This window comes from Lepidochelys olivacea (assembly GCF_965140295.1).
Source record: "Lepidochelys olivacea isolate rLepOli2 genome assembly, chromosome: 2".
Taxonomy (NCBI): Eukaryota; Metazoa; Chordata; order Testudines; family Cheloniidae; genus Lepidochelys; species Lepidochelys olivacea.
In genome coordinates this window covers 88,894,266-88,915,304 of record NC_140412.1, presented here as the reverse complement: position 1 = coordinate 88,915,304, position 21,039 = coordinate 88,894,266, and the positions used below count along the sequence as shown (strand labels likewise).

The window sequence follows — 21,039 nt, the reverse complement described above, 5'->3', positions numbered from 1 at the left end:
ATTAGTTGTAGGTTTCCTCTGCACTTAAAATTGGCATACAAGGTCTAGGCTGAGGAACAAAGTTTTTTCCGAAGGCAAAGATTTTTTTCAATTGTCATTTTTAAACAGCAGGATCAGAAACATATTTTATTTAAAAACAGCTGTCATACCGACCATTTTGCATGGCAGGGCACTGACCATTGCTCTTTTGTAAAAAGCATACTCTACATCAGTAGATGGGTCTTTACTCAAAGGGTCTGTAATAGTCTATTAGGTAAATACATTAACCTATAATTTCAATGTGCCTAAATATGGTACATTGTGTACTATATTTACACAGGGCTAGAGTGAGCCTTTATGGGCAGTGCATAGATTTGCACACCCCAAGAAGAGCTGTGAGAAGGAGATGTGGGTGCATGGGTGGGGAAAAGTAATTTACTGCAGACCCTTATGAACTGCAGCTTCCTTCCTTCAAAACACCACAGCTCTGCTGGCTGGGGTGGCGAGAAGCCAAAGCCTCGCCTATATCATTCTGCTCCTTTCTGCCAACTTACTCGTAGGGGTGAGGGGATGAGTATTGGGCATACAGCCTCTGTTCTCCTTCCTTCTGCTAAGCCATGATGTGGAGAGGAATATGGGAGGGCTAGGGTATTACTCTCTTGTATGGCCATTATGGGCCATATTAGGCTGGGTCACAAAACAGGCCATCATTTGTGTATTTAGAAGTTCACAGAGTATTTTGAAATAGACCATAACAGCTTCAGAACTCACCTGCCTAGCAGTATCTACATCTGTTTAAGTTTGCATTTTGTGCCCAGCACCATACAACCTTAACACTCAATGCAAATTACGGCATGAATTCTCATACACTTCAGTGACAGATTCATTTCATATTCTAGCTATTTTCAGACCTTTATTGATACCAATTTATTGTCAAACCTATATGTAATTGTTCCACCTGAATTCATGTTTTTACTTCTGCTAGCTCTTAGGGCTCAATCTTTTGAACTCTTAAACATGTGAATAACTCTAGTCTTCTTAGTTATCCCATCCACTATAAGTAAGAATTACTCACATGAATAAGAGTTTTCAGGATCAGCCCCTTAAACTCTGTCCTAAAAAGGCAGAAGGAAATGTGTAAAGGAAATTCATTTCTGTGACCTAGACACTAAATTATGGAACAAAGTAGAATATAAAGGAACCCAAAGGGGCTTGCATTTAACAGGGGACTCTGGATTGAGAAATCTCTGATCATTGAAGTCCACATGACTTGGAACATGAGAGTACCGTTCTTGTGACTTTAGAGCATAGCTAAGCTTAAGGCAGTTATTTATAATGCTTTGTTTTGGACAGAAAATAATTTTTTTTTGCCCTTTTCACTGATCTCACAAAGAACATAGAGCTGGCATTGCAGGCACTCCCATAGCCTTGATGATGTGCTATATTTCTACAGTCTTTGCTGGCATGCACTAGTCACGACCAGCCCATGGAACCTGTATTTCAAATCACAGTGTCACATCGCAGGACAACTCTGATTGGCCAGTGCTATGATGTCACACTTTGAAACGCTACTTTTACTCAGGAGAAAATAAAAACTCATAACAGAGGGCTCTTTGAGCACACAGTGGCCTGGGGCTTTTCAAAATATACTCATGGATAACTGGAATTAGATACAGAATGTAAAGCTGTATTTTTACATCTCACTGTTCATTCTGACTTGTTACTCATAAAATACTGTCAGTGCCTTTTTAGCACAGCAGAGCGGTGCCTTTCTCTAAACATCCTTTGTTCACACTACAGGGGGCCTTCTGCGTGAAGTGGTTATTTTTCCTGTTCTGTGGTGCAGTTAACAGAAAGGGGAGAGCTGACACCACAGAAGGCAAAACAATCAGGCCACTAGACCGGGCACTTACCTCATATTCCTCTTTGAATCCATAGCCCTCTGCACATTTCATCTGCGTGATATGCTGCAGCAAGTCAGCCACACGGATGGCTGGATGAAGCTGTCCGGTCTGGTATGGCACATCTACTGGGTCTCGCTTCTTGTAGGTGTGTGACTGGACCAAGCTGCTTGTGTCACTGGCCATCGTGTGGGTTTCATCTATGAAAAGAAAACCAGGTTGTTTCCACTTATTAAAAGTATAAAATAAATTGATTTCTACAAGGATGATTTTGATATCACCAACTTTAATATAACCAACTATTTATCAGGGCTGTGCCAGAAAAAAGGTAAATCCATTTAGTAAATTATCCAGGGAGATTTCAAGATCGATTGGAATGAGGCAAAGTCCATGTTTCTACAATGTAAGCATTGCAGAACAGTCCAAACTATATACTGTTTTAAATATATATAAATAAATAAATATTGTTTTGAAAACTAACTGATTATAAACAATATTTAAATTCTTTAGGCATTCAGTTATAAGCTGTAGAGAAGTTTCATCTTGAAACTTCATCAAGTCCCACTGGAATAAAATAGGACTTGTATTCTTCTTAGATTAGTGGACTATTAGATTTTACACTGTGAACTCAGAACAAATGTTTGGTGTGAGCAAAATAAAAAAATGCACAAAATGGATTATGGTTCATTAAGCTAGGACTGCAATGAAAATGTAGATCTGATACAACACTTTGAAACAAAATACAAGAGGACATATGCAAGAGATCATCTGCTTAGGGTAAATGTTTTGATTGGCTGTTTAGCATGCTGCAGAACCAACAACTTCACAAAATATCATGGGCCATCACATTAGGCATAAAATGTTATATGTCAACTGACATGCAAGCCAACACGCAACAGAACCCACTGGGTTGCTCAAAATTTGTATGAAACACACACTCTCCCGCCCCCTCCACACCTTTTTGATGGGGCAAATGGGCAACTTACCATTTATTGGCACTTTTAAGAAGAACCATATCAGGAGAAAAAAAGAGGAGGAGAAAAAGGAAACAGGGCATAAGCAACAGTACTACATTAATAATTACAGGTAATTTTATATTTGTAATTTAACTTTTACAGCTTGGTATCCTAGCTGAGTCACAGATTATGTGAAAGAGGGCACGATTCAAGAAGCACTATCACTTTCCCCTTGTTTTCATGGAGTTTTTATTTTGTTTAATACTTGACAAGAAAAAGCCCCAAAAGTCTGAGGAGTAAGCATCATCATAAATATTTTCTTTGCTGAAAAAAAACCGAAGACCAAAATTTTGTATTTCTCAAAGAGTATTTTGTTTTAGCTAACTGAAATAACAAAAAATTGTGCTTTAATTTGGTCAAAATACTCTGCAATGCCCGCACACTAACTGTGGGAAATGGTTAATGAAATTAATATATTGTAACAATGACTGCTATGTAAAATGTGTTATATAAAAGGGGATTGCTAAAATAATACAATTTCCATATTCTTTAGTTAAATTTATTATAGTATAGAGCTCCCAACACTTTCTTTAAGAACAGGCCCGAAGATTTCACACAAACACCCAAAATGCTACATCTGCTCATCAAGGGCCAGTTTTTGATCTCGGTGTAAATTAAAAGTTACTCCACTAAAGTCAAGGGAGTTACTCACTGAGGTCAATGGAGTCACAGTCAGCTTACACTGATGAAACTGAGATTAAATCTGGTCCTCAGTGAAGAGTTTAAAATGTGAACAATGCACCTAAACCTAAACTTAAAATAATATGTAGCAATATGGATATGAATATGGATATTTCACTATGTCTCCTGCCACTTTACTAACCTCATCCAATATAGCAAAAACAATTTTACATTTTTAATAAATAAATTTGGCTACTTTTGCCTAACATGCAGTAAAACTGTATTGCAAAGCACCTTGGGATGCATGGCATGAAAGGCGATATACATGTGTAGTTACAGCATGTTGTTGTTGAAATGGCACCCGAATACTACAAGGCGGCTAAGACACAAAAGACAAAAAAAAGTGTAGAAGTTGATTGTATGGTTTTTTAAAATTTATGTAGAGTTAGATTATAGGTTTTATTTTTGTTCAAACGAAGGTATCACCATAACTCTGAAATTCCTATTAAATATTCAGATGGCAAATCTTGTCAGGGTCTCTGGGCTGTGAAAGTGAGACAGTTCAGCCCATAAGCCTCTCGCTCCAGGGGGCTTCTCTGTGTTGTGGACTAAATGGAACATTCATTCCTCCCTCCCTCCCACTGCCTCTCTGCCTCATCTAGCTCCCACCCTTTCAAGACTAAAACTATTATGCTATGTTTGGGACTGATCTTTTAAAGTTACTTTAAATGAAAAGGTTATGCTCCCTGGCTTGGATGGTACAATATGAATCCACCAGAAATACAGTATTTGCTATCTTCCTGCTTTGCCTTTGAAAGTGATAGCAAGACAGAGAATCTCCGACGCAAGAGTCAATTGCTTTTGCCAGCTGACATGGTGGATGCACCACAGCATGCAGCTTATTTAGTTTAGCTGGTGACTATAGTTATTGACCCCCATTATATTATCCAGTTATTGATTCCAATATATTTGTCCAGTACTGTCTGAGAACTATTAAAATGCATATTTAGTCAGCATTTATCTGAAACATGGGTGCTGCAGACATCTGCAAGACCAGTGGAGTATCTGGGTTGAGTTCCTTGTCTTTTCTTCTGTTACTTTTTCTTTTTCTTTTGAGTTTTGTTCAGAACACAGGAGGACAGGCAGGCATTACCTACCCTGCCTTTTCCAGACCAGTTGCCTCTCTCTGAAGATTAATTTAGGCATACACAACCCAGGAATATTAAGGGATTGTTTGTCAATATTTCACTTAAGGTGTTAGGTTAAACAAGAAGCTTCTCTCAATTGTCTGAAAATTAGTGAATATTGAAATACTGAATTGTTGAGAAGAAATCAGATTGTTGCCATTTGTTTCATTTAAAAAGTTTCGTATTAATTCAGTCAACTGTTTCAATAGGTTGAGAAGATGCTAATTTGCATGTTGAGTCTAAGGCCTTGTCTGCACTAACACTGTAAATTGATCTAATTTATGCTAGTTAAGTTACATAAGTTTTGTAATTTAAATGGACTTAAAGCGGTGTCTACACCACGCTATATTGACAGGAAATACTCTCCTGTCAGCATAGCTTCCGCCTCTCATTGAGGTGGAGTACTGAAGTCAACGGGAGAATGCTCTCCCATCGATTTAGCATGTCTTCACCCGACCTGCTAAATCGACGCTGCTGCATTGATGGCAGAGCCACCGATTTAGCACAGAAGTGAAGACAAGCCCTGAGTTTCCTCTCATGACTTTTTGGAAAATGTAAGTGTATTGTGACCCCTTTAGTAAGAAAACTAAACAATAATCACAGTCATATGACTTCCCAGTAGGTCATGTAGACTCCAACTAGAAGTTCGACCCTGCAGTCCCTTATGTCCTGAAAACTCCCACTGGATAAGGAAGGACTGCAGGATTGGGCATTACATGCAGTAAGAAGCCAGCCATTCATGTCTTAAAATATATGGACTTCAAAATTAATTGTTGTTCTAAAATGTCATGGGCCAGATCCTCATCTGTGTTGCTCCACTGATTGAAGTAGAGCTGCTCTGATGTAGACCAGCTAAAGCTCTAGCCCAGTACATGTATGTATGCAGTTTTCTGATGATTACTTCTGTTTGAATGGAACACCAAAAGGTGTTAACTTAACCTTTAACAAGTGAAGCAACAAAAATATTTATTTTCTACAACAAAATAATGGGAGGACTTCTGAGGAGAGTAAATACAGATTGTATACATTAGCTAGCTAACTCAAGAACTTCTCTCTTACAGTTTCAGAGAAGGAGATTTTGACACCGAAAGTGCATCTTTTTTCATATCAGAAATGTTTGTTTAAATATTATTTCTCCTTAGAGAAACCTACCAAAAGATTTCTCATCGTCATTATGGTACAACAAATGACTGAAAAAGTTTCTGAGAATCCATTTGCAAAGCTTATCATAATCCTGATGGAAATATCTAAATTTTTCTCCTGGCAACAAAGGTTTTCTTCCTGACCACCACAAGGTCAGAACATCTACTGGATGAGTTGCTGCATGAATGGAAAGCACAAAGTAATCTAAAATCTCAGGCAGTTAAAAGGCTCAGCAAATTTCATTTGCATGCAGATTATTACATTGTTACAGTGACTACCATTACATTCTCCCTGATGTACACAAAATATAAAAATGCACAGATCTTTTTCCTTTGGATGTCATATTTAAATGAGCTTTCCTAATTATCCCTCCAGCACAATAACTTTGCTGCATTAGTTTTTCAGAAATCACATTCCTAAAGTGCAGCTCCCTGTAACTGTCACTTAACTATACTTAATTTCTTTTACCTCAGTGCAACTGCTTAAAGCCAGAAAATGACATGGAAAGTATTATACTTTATATACAAATTTATAGTGATTTGGAGAAAAGGGAAGAGGAAGAAAAATATGTATTGTAAAGATAAACCATTGTAAAGACAGAGCTCAAGAAGCAGCATAACACTTGGGTTGGAATTCTTGCTACAGTGCATTGTTATACCTTTATTTAATTTTTTAAAATCTCGATTTAGGTGAAGGTTAGTACTGTGGAAGTAACAAAGAACAAGCCATAAGACAGGCTTGTTACTTATTCAATGGAAATGCAATAGCATCTCATGCTACTTTTATTATAACAGCTTGAAAATGCCATTTTCCTTCATTCTTTTTATATTGCACAAATAGGAGGTTGTTGTTTTTTCTAAATTCCTAGTGGAAATGTTTCATACTTTAAATGCATTTAGTCCTATAGTGCTACCATTTTATTCATTTTTGTGACAACTGATACATAATAAACGATACTTTTATAAAGTGCCATATTGTCATTTTGCTGTTCAAAACACCATCTTCTCTGAAACTTCATGGTGACAGGCATGCCAGTAAACTGTGTGGTATTGTAAGAAGAAATGATAGCTGGTAGATGGCCAGACCTTTATTTTGACTGATTTTCTATATCATCCTTAATTAGGAAAACATTATTTTTACAAAAGTGACATCTTCAGTTCACAGATAAAACTGAAAATAATGAGAAACTATTTTAATTGCCATGATAATCAAATTCTCTTGTGTCGTTCCAAATACATGCATAAACATTTCTTCATAAAACCACATGTGAAAGCAATTTTTCTCTTCCCCCATCCCCCAACTTTGCACCATGATGGTAGGAAGCCAGTCCAATAACTGTCCTGAGCATTCTCATTGCAGAAAAGCTTGCTCCCCATCCCAAAAACCTAATGCTCTGGTCTCTTAGATACTATGTTCTGTAACCCAGAGCTGCGCCTTTCAAAATTATTTCTGCAATAAACTTTGATAAAGGGAAATGTTCTCACCTAAAATTGCAGTTGGCACAAATGGATCTGTCATACATCATAAGCAGGTCAATGCAGAAAGGTAAAAAGAGAGAGAACAGTAAATGATTGATAAATGATCCCCAGTTTTCCTGCAGAAAGCCACACTAAGCAACTACTTATAATATGTTACAATGTATAACGCTCCTATGGCAATGTATAATAAAATGATAACAGTATACATTTTGATTTTTAAGGAGGGAAACTGGTGCATTGCATTATGAAAGGATGAAACAAAGACAAAAAATGGTTACCTGGGTAATAAGAATTAGGCACTGTTGTGCTCAGTGTGTTAGTTTTCATTGTAAATGAAGAAGGGGAGGATACAGCTGTAAAGAGAAGAAAATTTAGTCAGTGGCAGCAAAGAGAAATGTTGCTGTTTCAGATTGGAAATATACGCATATGAAATTGATTTAATTTAGGGCCTGATCCTGCCCCCTTTGAAGGCAATGGCAAAACTCCCAATGATTTTAATGGAAGCAGAAAGTATGCTGGGTAATTACTAGAATGGTTTAGCTAATATGGACCAATTTTCTGAAAATAGTTTTGATCAGACAAAGCAATTTGATCATTGTGAAGTTTTCCATTGATGGCTAGCATATTTTTTATGTTTCGAAGGTAAGACTGAATGTAGATCTTCAAATAAGCAAGGAACAATGACAGCAATTGCTTTTGACAGTAGCTCTGAGAATTAAAAGGGTTACCTAACAATACCACAAATAAGTTAGCCAAATATTCTTCTACAATTCATTTTTTTCTTTGCTGTACTATTAACAGTTCAGATCGGTGGGTAACATACATGCATATAGTACTGTTTCCTGAAGGTTATTCTTTTCTCTGACAGTGTTTTTCAACCAGTGATTCACATTTCGGAATTGGTACTAGTACTTAAAGATGTAAACACTGGTAATTTTATAAGGGTGTTAAATGAAACAATCTAAGCTGAGTTAATTCCATAGTATGACATACAACCCATGCATTACCATTAAAAGGACAGAAATAATCAGTGGGTAACAGACTGTTAATTATAAAACATCTAGGGATATTCAGCCAAAGAGCCATCAGAGACTTTTAAGCAAAGGTTACTGCACATGCAACCCTGGTGGCTGATGCAAGTTGTGGTGCATTTCACTCGCGCTCCATCTCAGTTATTCCATTAGATGTAAGGATATTCTGGGCATCCTAGTAACCTCTCAAGAAGTTCAGAGACCTAAATATTGAGCAAGGTAGGATCTGAATGTGGAGACTATGCAGCTACAGAGCAGAGAAATTTCAGTGCTAGCTTGAGCTCCATCTTTGTTCCCGAGTCTTTGGACCCTCCAGGTGCCAGGTGCCTGTCCCTTGCATAAGATGGAGCAACCTGAAAGCTGTTCCTATTTATGCTGGCTGTCAATGTTCCGTGCAGCTGGGGATGACTGCTCCCCTTTTCCCGTGGTCGCACCCCTATATCAGTAGTCAAGAAGCAGTGGCAAGGGTTCCCTTCTGCTGGGGGCTGGCTACACTGGTCAGAACAAAAAACTGCCCTAATGCAAGGCAGGATCTCGGCCACACACTGTAATGAGAGTGGAGGATACTCTGAGCCCCTCATAGGAATGAGTCCTTAATAAAAGATCAATACAAATAGTTTACATTGTCAGCCTGGTTCCTGTGGAAGCCACATTCATTATGACAAGTTTGCATTTAAAGTTCATCCTCAGTGAGTATAAAATGTCAGAGTTCCATTGACTTCAACAGAGCTACAATGATTTACAAAAGATGAGGATCTGGCCTCAAGTACTTATTGCTTCCTGGACTATAAGATGTACTTTTGCTTTTGTGACCATCTAATAGCTCCACAGCAAAAATATATCTTGGTGAATAAAGATACAGCCAAACCGTGATCCCCTTACTCCCTTGAGGAAAGTATGGGACCTGGGTGTTGGTGGTGGCCTGTGATATACAGGAGGTCAGACTAGATCTGGGGTGGGCAAACTTTTTGGCCCAAGGGCCACATCCAGGTTCTGAAACTGTCTGGAGGGCTGGTGCAGTGTATTCAATTGCTCCCAGTAGGAATGTGCTACTTACGGTGTACTGCTTACAGCTGCCAGTCCTGGTGCTCTGAGCGGCATGGAAAGGGGGTGGGGAGTGGGGGGGGTTGGATAAGGGGCCGGAGGTCCCAGGGGCAGTAGGGGGCAAGGCACAGGGGCGGTTGGATTGGTGTGGGAGTCTCAGGGGGCCTGTGCACAGGGGTTGGGGCAGTCAGGGGACAGGGGGCGTCGGATAGGGGGTGGGATCCTGGGGGGGAGGTTAGGGGCAGGGTGCCCTGGAAGGGGGTAGTCAGGGGACAAAGAGCAGGGGGGGTTGGATGCGTCGGGAGTTCTGAGGGGGGCAGTCGGGGGCAGGAAGTGGGAGGGGGCGGACAGGGGCCAGGCTGTTTGGGGAGGCACAGCCTTTCCGGGGGTGCAGTGTATTAAATTGCTCCCTGTAGGAATGTGCTACCTACGGTGTACTACTTATGGCTGCCAGTCTTGGTGCTCCGTAATTTAATACAATTTAATTATTGGGGGGCAATTTCATACACTACACCTGGCGGTTCACGCAGCCCCGCTGCCCAAAGCGCTGGTGGCACGGCGAGCTGAGGCTGCGGGGGAGTGGCTGAGGGCTAGCCTCCCCAGGCCGGACTCAAGGGCCAGGCAGGATGGTCCCGCGGGCCGGATGTGGCCCACGGGCCATAGTTTGCCCACCTCTGGACTAGATGATCTGGTGAGCCCTTCTGGCCTTCAGTTCTATAACTAATCTCAGAGACTGCAATGGGCTGTTCCCATGAGCAATGCAACTAAGACTGGACCCCCCAAAAGTGCTATTTTAAAGCAAGTCCTAAACAGAGATGAAATTGTAAATTAACAGCTACAAACTTTGAACCTGATACTCACTATCAAGAGAAGCCTCATTGCATAAATCTAGTAGAAAGTGTTTGCACAATTGAGTTCTTTAAAGATAAAATCTTAAGCATATTATTGAAAAGCAGAAACAACTCTCTGTATAATGTTAATACGAGGAACAAAATTAAAATGTTGATAAATTCGCAAACTGTGCAAACATTGTGATATACAAAAAAACCCGCCCCAAAACTCCAACAAATGGGATTTTTGTTTAAGCTTTTTCCTGTGTTCCTTCATGTAAACATTTTTGGTTCTCTTTTTTCTTCCTGTTCAGCAGTTGTGAAAACAACTGTTCTATTTGTAGTATGGCCCTTGCACAGTTCTTACCCCCAAATGAAGGTCTGCAGGTGAGTACAAATTTCAATGTGTGAAATTTCACTCCCCAAAATTTCATTTTCAGGATATATCACAAACATGAGACATTTGGAGAATTGCCTATCAAACTCCACACTGATTAATTTCAGTTAGCTCTTTCTCTGCACTAACAAGTGAGAAAGCATCATCCAGCACCTGATATAATAAGACAGATGTAACACGGATAAACTGAGCTTTGGGACAACCAAAGATACTAAGTGATGACATTTAAAAAATAAAATGGGGAGGAGGGTGAAGGATGTGGGGGAAGCATAAAGGATATAAAACTTTCAGCACAATAAACAGATGGGGAAATGCAAATCCACACCTGCTGCAGAATGTCTCTGCTGTTCATGTGGAAGAAAAGGAAAGACAGAAAAGCTCAGTTATCCTTATTATTTTTAAAGAAGCCTATTCTTGATGTCTGACAGTCCTGCTCATTAGAATACATGCTGTGATGTGTTGCACAGTGGGAGATACTAGATCCCATGGATTTTCCACAAATGAATAACCTGTCCGCTGAATTGATTGGGTAATGAGAAGTATTTTAAGAACCATTTCCACCCTCCTTCCCCCTTCAAAAATAAAAGAGACTGCTGCATCCCCAAGCATTTTGAACTTACATCTTCCATTTAGATTGTGCGTGTCCATGAAAGAGAAAGCTTCGTCACAGTTGGTGCCTTGCTCAGTGTAGCTTTTATCCATTGAATTCACCATCACTGTCATTTCCTGCCGGGTACTACTCAATGTCTCTTTCCGCTTTTTAGCCAATTTTCTTAAGAAATGAACATTGGGGGGAAAAATAAAACTTGGTAAGAACACACAGAATAGCTGTTTTTTTATAGTTTGTAATTATTTTATGGAATAACTTATTACAATCACTAGTGTTATTTCAGACAATTTTAAGCAACCTAACATCTATTAAATATCATCTGTTAATCAAGGGCCAGCTTCTGATACTCTTACATGTGTAGAACAGCACCTGGTTCCGGGGAAATGCCATTGATGTAAGTGGGGCTATTCGTAAAGTGCTGAGTTAGGGTAACAGAAACTTGCCTCAACAACAGAAAATAAAATAATAAATTTATAAAAAGCTATGGCTCTGAAACTTGCTGCTGCAGGGTTGTTTTTTCTTTTTCCTTTCTGTGTAGACAAACCCTTAGTGACCAAGATCTTGAAACCAACTGGATCTGGGGGCAAAAGACAGTCTTGGTCTCAGATTGATACAACTGGTTGGCTACTTTAAAAATTGGACCGTGTATAGCAGTGATACTCAGACTGCAATGGTTCAGGAGCCAAATTAGCGATGAACATTGCTCCAAAGAGCCATAGTTGTGTGAATTCATTGTTTCATTCACTATAGTACTATATATTAATGTTTATACTGTATGAAACAGGAAATACTTAGTTTTTATTATATTATATAGTTATATAATATTATAAAAACTAAATATTTATATATATATTTATAAACATAATATATATAAAAATTCTCACAGCAAAATGACTGATAGAGTATTATTATTTTACCAACTACAATTGGTTAATAATACAGTAAAAGCAACCTGAATGGTTAATAATTAAATCACACAGTGTTTTAATATCACACGCTGCAAAGAGTCGCAGGACACACATTACAGAGCCACTTGCGGCTCCCGAGCCTCAGTCTATTATCAGTATATATTTTTAAATAAGTGATAAATATATACCATTGATTTAGATTGGGATGGGCAAACTTTTTGGTTTGAGGACTACATCTGGGTATGGAAATTGGGGGGCCATGAATGTTCACGAAACTGGTGGTTGGGGTGCGGAAGGGGGTGAGGGCTCCGGCTGAGGGTGCGGGCTCTGGGGTGGGGCCAGAAATGAGGAGTTCAGGATGTGGGAGGGGGGGCTGGACTGGGGCAGGGGATTGGGGTGCCAGTGTGGGGGGGTGAGGGCTCCGGCTGGGTGCAGGAGGGTGGGATCGAGGGGTTCAGAGGGCGGGAGTGAGATCAGGGCTGGGACAAGGGATTGGGGTGTGGGTGGGGATCAGGGGTGCAGACTCCGGGCGGTGCTTACCTCAAGCAGCAGCATGTCCCCCATCTGGTTGGCCAATGGGATCTATGGCAGTGGTGCCTGTGGCATGGGCAGTGCATGGAGCCCCCTGGCTGCCCCTATGTGTAGGAGCCAGAGAGGGAACGTGCCGCTGCTTCTGGGAGCCACACGGATCAAACCGCAGTCCCTGCTCCTTGGCAGGAGCTCAAGGGCCAGATTAAAACGTCTGAAGGACCGGATGCGGCCCCCGGGCCCATAGGTTGCCCACCCCTGATTTAGATCATATACCCTGGGCCTGAGTCTACTCTCACATATGCTGGTTTTCACAACTGAGTGACATTTCAAAGTGACATGGGCTATAAGAAGTCGATTCTGCCACTATCAGTCACATTGATTCCAATGGTACTACTCCGGGAGTAAGGTGCTGTTCAATGTAAGTAAGGGCAGTGGAATCTTGACATAGATTCTGATACCCTTACTCCATGAGTGGTCCCCTGAACGCCAATGGAACTATTTGTGAAGTAAGATGCTATTCAGCTTGAGAAAAAGTGTCTGAAATTAGCCCTTAATAATAGATCATACTAAAATGGGTGGGTTATTTGGAAGAACTAAAGGCAGAGCTTATTTATATGGTTTATGTTTGTTAGTTAAACAACTTTAATTGCTTTAAAGTTATAGAATAAATTGGCAAATTAAGGGCCAGGTTTGTCACCCTTACACTAGGAGGTACCTCAAACAGTCCCTTTCAAATCAGTAGAGTTAATCACCAAAAAGGTACTACTCAGTCTTAGTAAAGGAATAAGAATCTGGTCCTAAATAACTAATCAAATGTCACAGAATATATACTCCACACAAATATATGTTTTCATTAAAATTTAGATACAAAACACTTTGTTTAAACATAAGTTATGGACCCCAGCTGCTCTCTATCAACCCATAAAAAATTAGGAAATACAAAGTTAAGGATTAAACTTCAAGTTTGGAATAGGACATGACAACTCATATTTTTTAATTGTCTTTATAAAACCATATTCCCATCCTTAACTCTACCAAAATACAAATTGAAATAACTGAAGGTACTTATTAAAACGATAAGATTTAAATCAAAACTTGCATAAAAATTATCTTTGTATCTATCCTTCCCAACAAAAGTTTTCTATAAGCTCTCCCAAGTATTCCAGGTATGAAGAAATATTGTTATACCTTTAACTTTCTATAACTGAACCTAGTTCCCTTTGGGTTGTTCACACCTCCTCGTGTTTAGGATGGTTCTTGCCAGTGCCCCTTTTGCTATGATTTAGAAAGAGGACTGCAGTCCCATTTATAAGTTAAATCAGTTCTAATTGTAAAAACACCCATTTTAACAATATGCTAATCACTAACCATAATTGTTCCAAGCATGCTTATTATTAGATAACCCCCCTAAAATTTATTAAATATTTTGGATGGAATTTAGATGTGAGTGTGATTTGTAAAGATAGTATATATGAGGTGTCATACCCGATTCTAAACTTGTAGTTGAAATTTACTCCTTTACATTTTATTTCTTAATTATTTTTATGGTTTGATAAAGAGCAATCATAACCTCATATTAAAATGAAGTTTTCATTTCTGAATTTTAATTTAATGTTGGCATATCTAGAAATTCCTTTATGAATGACATCAGAGTATCTTATAAACACAACAGCAGGAAACTGACATATATCCCTGCATTTCCTACCTCACCCGCCGTTTCATAAGAAAAGAAAAATATTTTCCTTGCAAACTATAATCTATTTATTTTGGGATATCTATTTCCTAATGCATTAATAACTTAATAGAAGTCCTTAGATCACCCATGAAAATGGCATCTATTTTCTCCTTTGCCAATTTTTTCTTTATAAAGAATGCTGACTTACAAACACAACGGTATGAAATTGAATCTCCTTGCAGTTTATAAAAATACCCACATTTCGAAATAATACACACTGGAGATGATTCCACACATATCCTAATTAGTAAATTAAATTTGGTACAAATTCCCTATGGCATGCTGACAAAAAAAAAGGTTCTGAAAAATGATGAAACACTTTGATCCCAAATCTATTTTCTGACCTGTTTTTAAACAGTATTTCACAGGAAAAGAGTCACATATATAACAGATACATAGAAAATTAGAGCTCCTTCAAAACTATAATCTCTATTTTTCAAATTTTATTATTCCCTAAAGATTTAGAAAATATTAAGAAATCATTACCCTGAGAAACTAAAATCCTGATTAACCCAAACTATGGTCTGGTGACTGCTCCACCATAATAAATCGACTACTACTGAAAAGATTTCTGTTTTTTCACCCAAGGATGCAGCAGGGTAGGCAGGGCAGTCATTGCCTCTCCTTCTGCACATCCTCTCTAGCCCCAAACTACTAGTGCACAGACCTCCTTCCTGGCCAGAGTGCACTCTCCAAGTATCCAGGCCGGGACCTGAATCCACAACCTAGATGGTAACAATGAGGGTGTCTAAATTTGACCTCTGCAGTTTCATTAATAAGCCATATTTCTCTTTATTTCTGTGTTACTCAGACCACTGGGAAATACTCCTGACGAAGAACACACAACACCAGGTCTACAATGGAAGAGTTCTCTGTTTCTCTACTTCTGCACAGGCCTTGAAATGTGCAGATGATTTTGGTCTAGAAGATAGAGTGAGTGAACTCCAGTACTGTTCTACCAATTATCAATATAATTATCGATCTCTTTAGATAGTCTTATTCATCTTCCTTTTCCCATAACCAGAGTGGTGAGCATTATCCATCTCCACCAAAGCCCTTAACTGCTGCCAACGTCCCAAGCTCAGCACTTAATCTAGATTTCTTGTATGGTGGTGAGTAACTGCAGGGCCACAAGACTTTCTCAGCTTTTAGAAAAGTTTCCCAGAGAAGCCACGCAATATGACTGGCCGGGACTGCATTCCAGGGATATGGATCCATATCTGCAACTGACAGTCACAGCATTGACTCTGGTTACTCATCAGCATTATAAAAAGAGATTTGATTGATAGTGATAGTGACATCACAATCATCTGCCATTATAAGAGAGTCCTTTATTTTAGACTGAAATTTGCATCCTTCCCCAAGAAAGCTGAAGTTCTCACTTGTATTATTGTTTTGACAGTAGAACTCGACATCCTACAACAGATAATGTTTCTTGAGAATGAATCCAAGACACTATTATCTTCTTGCACTAATATTTTCTCAGTCCTTCATTTTAAGTTTTTGTTCCACATTTAGGCTATGACAGATTGAGAGGTACTGTACAGTTGTTATTATCATAAAAACATTCTGAATCTAATGCTGGAATACAGACTTTGTGGGAAAACATCAAAGCTGAAACAACTATTTCAAGAATTTGATATATAACAGTTAGACTTTTGTAGTGTGAGCAAAATAAAATCCTCTGGACTCAAGCAAGTAAACTTAAGCTGAACATAAAAATTTTATACTCAGGTACTCTAGATCTTGCCTAATGCTTTAATCTCTGCAGATCTCATATCATTTGCATAGAGCCACATGAATCTCAGGAGCTTTTAACTACACAAGATGTAAGAAATACACAAACCCCTGATGGTTCATATAACCATTCACCCCTCACTCTCTTAGATCTAGACTAAATGTGGAGACAAAGGAGATAGAATGTTTTATGAACTCCTCTACAGCAAAGTAACCTCATGCCTAGTCTCTAAAGATTCCCCCCTTTCTTCAGAGAAGAGTAGAGAATGCAATAAACAAGGGAGACAAGCAACACAGAAGCAAATTTCCACTCTAATTATCCAGGAAGCAAATTCTGCAACATTACACAAGGAAAGCAAAAATTACAAACTGACCCCACAAGCCGTGTCACTATCAACAAAGAGGAAATGACAAACATTACACAAGGCAGAGGCGACAAGTTAGTGTTGATAGTGGGGGAGCACGTATTTTGAACCCACTCCTCAAAACAAAAGAAATAAAAATATAAACCCTGCATAAATCGGATGGGGGTGGGGGGTAGAAGAGGGGAGGGAGGTTTCCCGGCGTGGAAACCTACAGGAGAGGGACCTTCCCTTCAGCACATAGCCTCAAAAGTCAGAAACTCTTGCAAAGTCAAGAGTCTTCGATGTCAATACTTCAGAAAAATATGATTTTAAATCAAAGTAAGAAGAGGTCATGTACTATAGTATAAATGCCAGTAGAGAGAGATGATATGTGGGGAATGGTACATGAAAGGACTAATTTTCTTTTTCTCTGTTGCTTTTTTTTCTACATGATCCTACAGTTCTTGGACATACGTAGCTCCTACTGAAGTCAAGAGAGGTTTACTTTTAAGGAGGAGATGACAACAGCTGGTCAGGACATTTAGGTGGACCCCACCTGGCAGGATGCTGGAAGATATGCAACTAGTCTTTGTAATGAGTTGAGGACTAATAAGACAAGAATGTAGGGAAGAGGTGCCATAAAATCCCCTGAAATAGGTGGTTTGTCAAGACAAATATTTCTTCAGACTCATATTTATAAGTCTTACTGCTCACCTTGTTTTATATAAGGTGAAAAGAAGTCACAAATACAAAATTTCACACCAAAATCTGTATCTTTAGAGCACAAACAAAAGCAAGCCTCCCCAAACAAAAAATTCCACAAAGCAAAACCTAAAAATTTCAAACACTTCTCTGCCACACTAATCTTGCACACTTTATGGAAATTTCCTCTTTCCTGATTTAAAGACACATCAGCTCTAGAGAAAGCTTTTAACAGGGCTCAATCCAACCAGGTGTTGAATACGCTAGCTCTGATCCAGAAAAGTACAGACATGTGGATACATTGAATTAAATGAGATATTAGATTATTTTATATTATACAAAAAATTCCAGAGATCTGGGCCAGTGCAAGACTCATGCAAAGGATATTGGACCAAATTAATTCCTGGAGCAGTTATATGGAAGATTCCCATTCACTTCAATGGGAGCTTAAATATGTGCAACTCCATTGAAGCCATTGGAACTTCATTTTCTTGCACCAGAATTGATCTTGGCTTAATATTTTAGAATCCTGTGAGTTGCTACAAAAATATTATTTTATACATTATTCCAAAGAATGTTTTTTTAAAAACATTTTTCAGACTGCATTTATAAATGCAATTTTAAAAGCAACCTGCTCAAATGTTTTAAAAGCACCACCTACGGAATAATAATTCCATCTGCAGAATTCCTTATCACCCTATCATTATTTAAACGGGGCACACCCTGAATATATAAACAGCTGCAAACAGTTTCCCAATCTACATTTATTAGATTGCTGCTTATTTTAAGAGGCTCCTTCCAGAAAGCAAAACTTTGGGGTAAATTAAGTTAGGTGCTCAGGTTCCAAATGGTGAAGGTTTTTAAGCATTACACAACAGAAACAATATCTCCCATCATAAGTAATAAATATTTTTGTTCAGCTTTATGTTTCTCAGCGAGACACTAAAATTCCAGATAGACTGTTTTATAGACAGAGACAGAAATATGAAGCAGGTGAAATCAAGTGAGGTGGAATAATTTGACATCAATGATAGTGAAGCTCTGCTCATAACAAACTTACGCTGTTCAGTTCCACATTTATAGGTTATATATTGAAATGGAATATGCTCAGAAATATTATTTCACACTGACATTAAACTGTGTACTGTCAACACTCTATCAGACAGCAAATAAAGAGAGTTAGGAGAAACATTTTTTTAAAGGCACAATATTTTGCAGCAAGATCTGGTGATTAGGTTTGCAAAGTGCTTTACTAGTTCTCCCACCCTCAGGGGAACAATGTTTCTACAGAACAGCCACAGGGAGAGTAGTAGTCAAGAAAAATTAAACAAAGAAAAGCAAAAGCCTGTTAACAAAAACTAAACAAAGAGAAGCTTGTCCCTGACTTAGGATCTCCTTTGTAATCTTCTACTAGATCATTTAAGCAACCTTGATCCTATGAAGTCCAGCTCATATCATATATATGCACATTATAACAAAGCAACGTTCCAACAGCATGGTGTTCAGTAGTACAGAACATAAGAGGTTGACAGTGACCAGGTCTTTGACAGATATCAGAGATGTGATAGTTTATTGTATATTTTTGATGCCTTGTCCCCTCTTCCATTATCAATTTCCTGCTTCACAGCAAGTGCTAACATTGCTCATTTCATTTCTGCCATGCTATCTCTCTGATAAAAATTGCCATACCACTACTATATTTTTGAAATACAGTATTTCTACAGCCGTAGTGTTTCAAGAATACTACCATCTTCATTTTTTTGTTTCCCTATGCCACGCTGACAAAGAAATATATTCATTCACGTCAGAACAAGAACTGACAGGCCAAAGGGTGTGTGCATGAGGATTATACTTAAATTATGGAGCAGCAAGAATATGTTAATTTCCAAAGTGCAAAAAGAGTACTGACTTGTTTAAATGAGTTCTTGAGTCAATGGACTTACTCTGGATTTACACCAGCATCACTGAGGACAGAATTTGGCTCTCTATTTTTACCACTTCATGCCTTTTTACACATCACCTATCAGATTTTTAGCTATCTTTTGCACACTTTGCCTGTATTGAATGAATAGGCTATGTTAATGCTAGATAAATTCTCAGAAACTTAGTAAGAAAAAGGAATAAAGTGTTACAATATTATTTATTTTTAAAATTTTTATTTGGCATGCATGTGCAAAATAATGTATGACTTAAGAAAATGTAACTTGGGAGAACTATGGGGACAGGAAGAAGAGAGAGAAAATAAGGGGGGTGGCAGGTGGAAACACAGGAAGGGAAGACACAGGTGCTGGAACTAAGGGTGCTGCCACACCCCCTGGCTTCAAGTAGTAATAACCACCCAAATACATGGGTTCCATCTTCAGCACCCCCCACTATAAAAGTTGTTCCAACACCATGGGGGGAAGATAACCATGGGAAAAAAGAAAGGAAGTGGCATAACTGCAACAGTAAACAACCCACAGATGGGCCTTACTTTTATTTCTTGTCCTGGTCCCACTAAATTCTGAGATCCTGGTACTCACAACAATCTTGAGATTGATGTGTAATGACATCATTAAAAATTGGGCTGTTTTCTTCCAAAGCCCAGATCTCTACCTTGCACAAACACCCATGGCATCTGATCTCATTTGAGTTTGCCTAAAGAAGTTATAGGATTAGGCCCACACTGACCTTACGACTTTGACAGCTCTTCTTTCATTGCTAATGCAACGTCCGCCTGAGTGGGAACACTGGTGCACTGTCTCAAAGAGAGTGGGCAAACTGGTGATAGTGGTGCACAGGAGTGGTAAATCAGCCTTTACTTGAAACGAATTCAACTGCTGACTTAGGTAACAGTGAAAATGAATGTCGTGGTCACATCTTAGTTTTTGCCCACATAAAAAGACAACCATACATTTTAGCTTGATTGACAGATTACTCATGAAAGATCCGGGGTTAAAAGGGCAGGGATTTTGAAGAAAAGGCTTACGAAACATTTGAAGAGCCATGAGTGTGAATGTCTGAACAGCTCCTGCCTGTACTCTTTCTGGTTCAAGACACTGCTCGTAGCACGCACTTAATGAAATTCACCCATAAACTCAGAAATGGGAAAACTGCACGAAGTTCATAATGACAAGTGACAAATTTTATTTTTCAGCATTGCCCACAACTAACTGAATGATTTTGCTCACAATGAAAAACAATTCAAGCTGCAATATTTACTTTTTTATTGAAATGAACCAGTTGAAAAACAACAAATATGATCAGGCGGGAGCTGTATGAATGGAATACAAAAAATTAATGGAAACGTGACATCTAAAAGTTAAGTTAAAAGCTAGAGCACTAGTTATTTTACTGCCACCCATCTCTTATTGGCAGCTATGCCTGAAGGAGGACAGGAGACAGTGGATGTGGTTTAATTAGGCCGCAATTTTATTCCTAAATATATTTGAGTAACTGGCAGATAAAATGGTACTGTGCAGGTAAGTCCATAATCATTTACATAAACCTGGGGCTGGGGGTGGGGGGGGGACTGCTGTCATCCCTCCCCCTTTACCCATCCCGGTTCCCAGCAAACCTTGCCACCCTCCCTTGAATGCGTTTTTTTTGCGGAGGGGGGGAAGGAGCTATAGGGAAGGGGAGAGTTGACTCCCTGACGTATCAGTCATAGGAGCCCCGAACCCCCATCCTTCCACTTCTTTAAAGAATACTTCCTTTAAATCTTTTACCAATCCATTTGTTTTTAATCACCATAACCCTTCCCTACAGAATGTCTGCACTGGACATCTGCCCCAAGCTTGCATAATGAGTTGTGACATCATAGCCTAACCCTTGTTTAATTTTTGCCCCAACTAAACCACTGTGGA

General features: G+C 38.9%; 1 protein-coding gene across 7 annotated transcripts in view; it reads right to left on the bottom strand.

Moving 5' to 3' along the window:
- Positions 1-21,039, bottom strand: part of PTPRM (protein tyrosine phosphatase receptor type M) — a 685,790-nt gene that overhangs the window by 135,578 nt on the left and 529,173 nt on the right. For 4 of the 7 annotated variants that reach the window (XM_084621210.1, XM_084621214.1, XM_084621212.1 and 1 more), the window contains 4 exons: positions 11,248-11,399; positions 7,604-7,678; positions 7,332-7,358; positions 1,893-2,080 (listed from right to left, as the gene is read on the bottom strand). In XM_084621210.1, coding sequence (XP_084477336.1) covers positions 1,893-2,080; positions 7,332-7,358; positions 7,604-7,678; positions 11,248-11,399 — 442 coding nt within the window. The remainder of the gene's footprint in view (positions 1-1,892; positions 2,081-7,331; positions 7,359-7,603; positions 7,679-11,247; positions 11,400-21,039) is intronic. The other 3 variants (XM_084621211.1, XM_084621213.1, XM_084621216.1) reach the window with 1 other exon arrangement.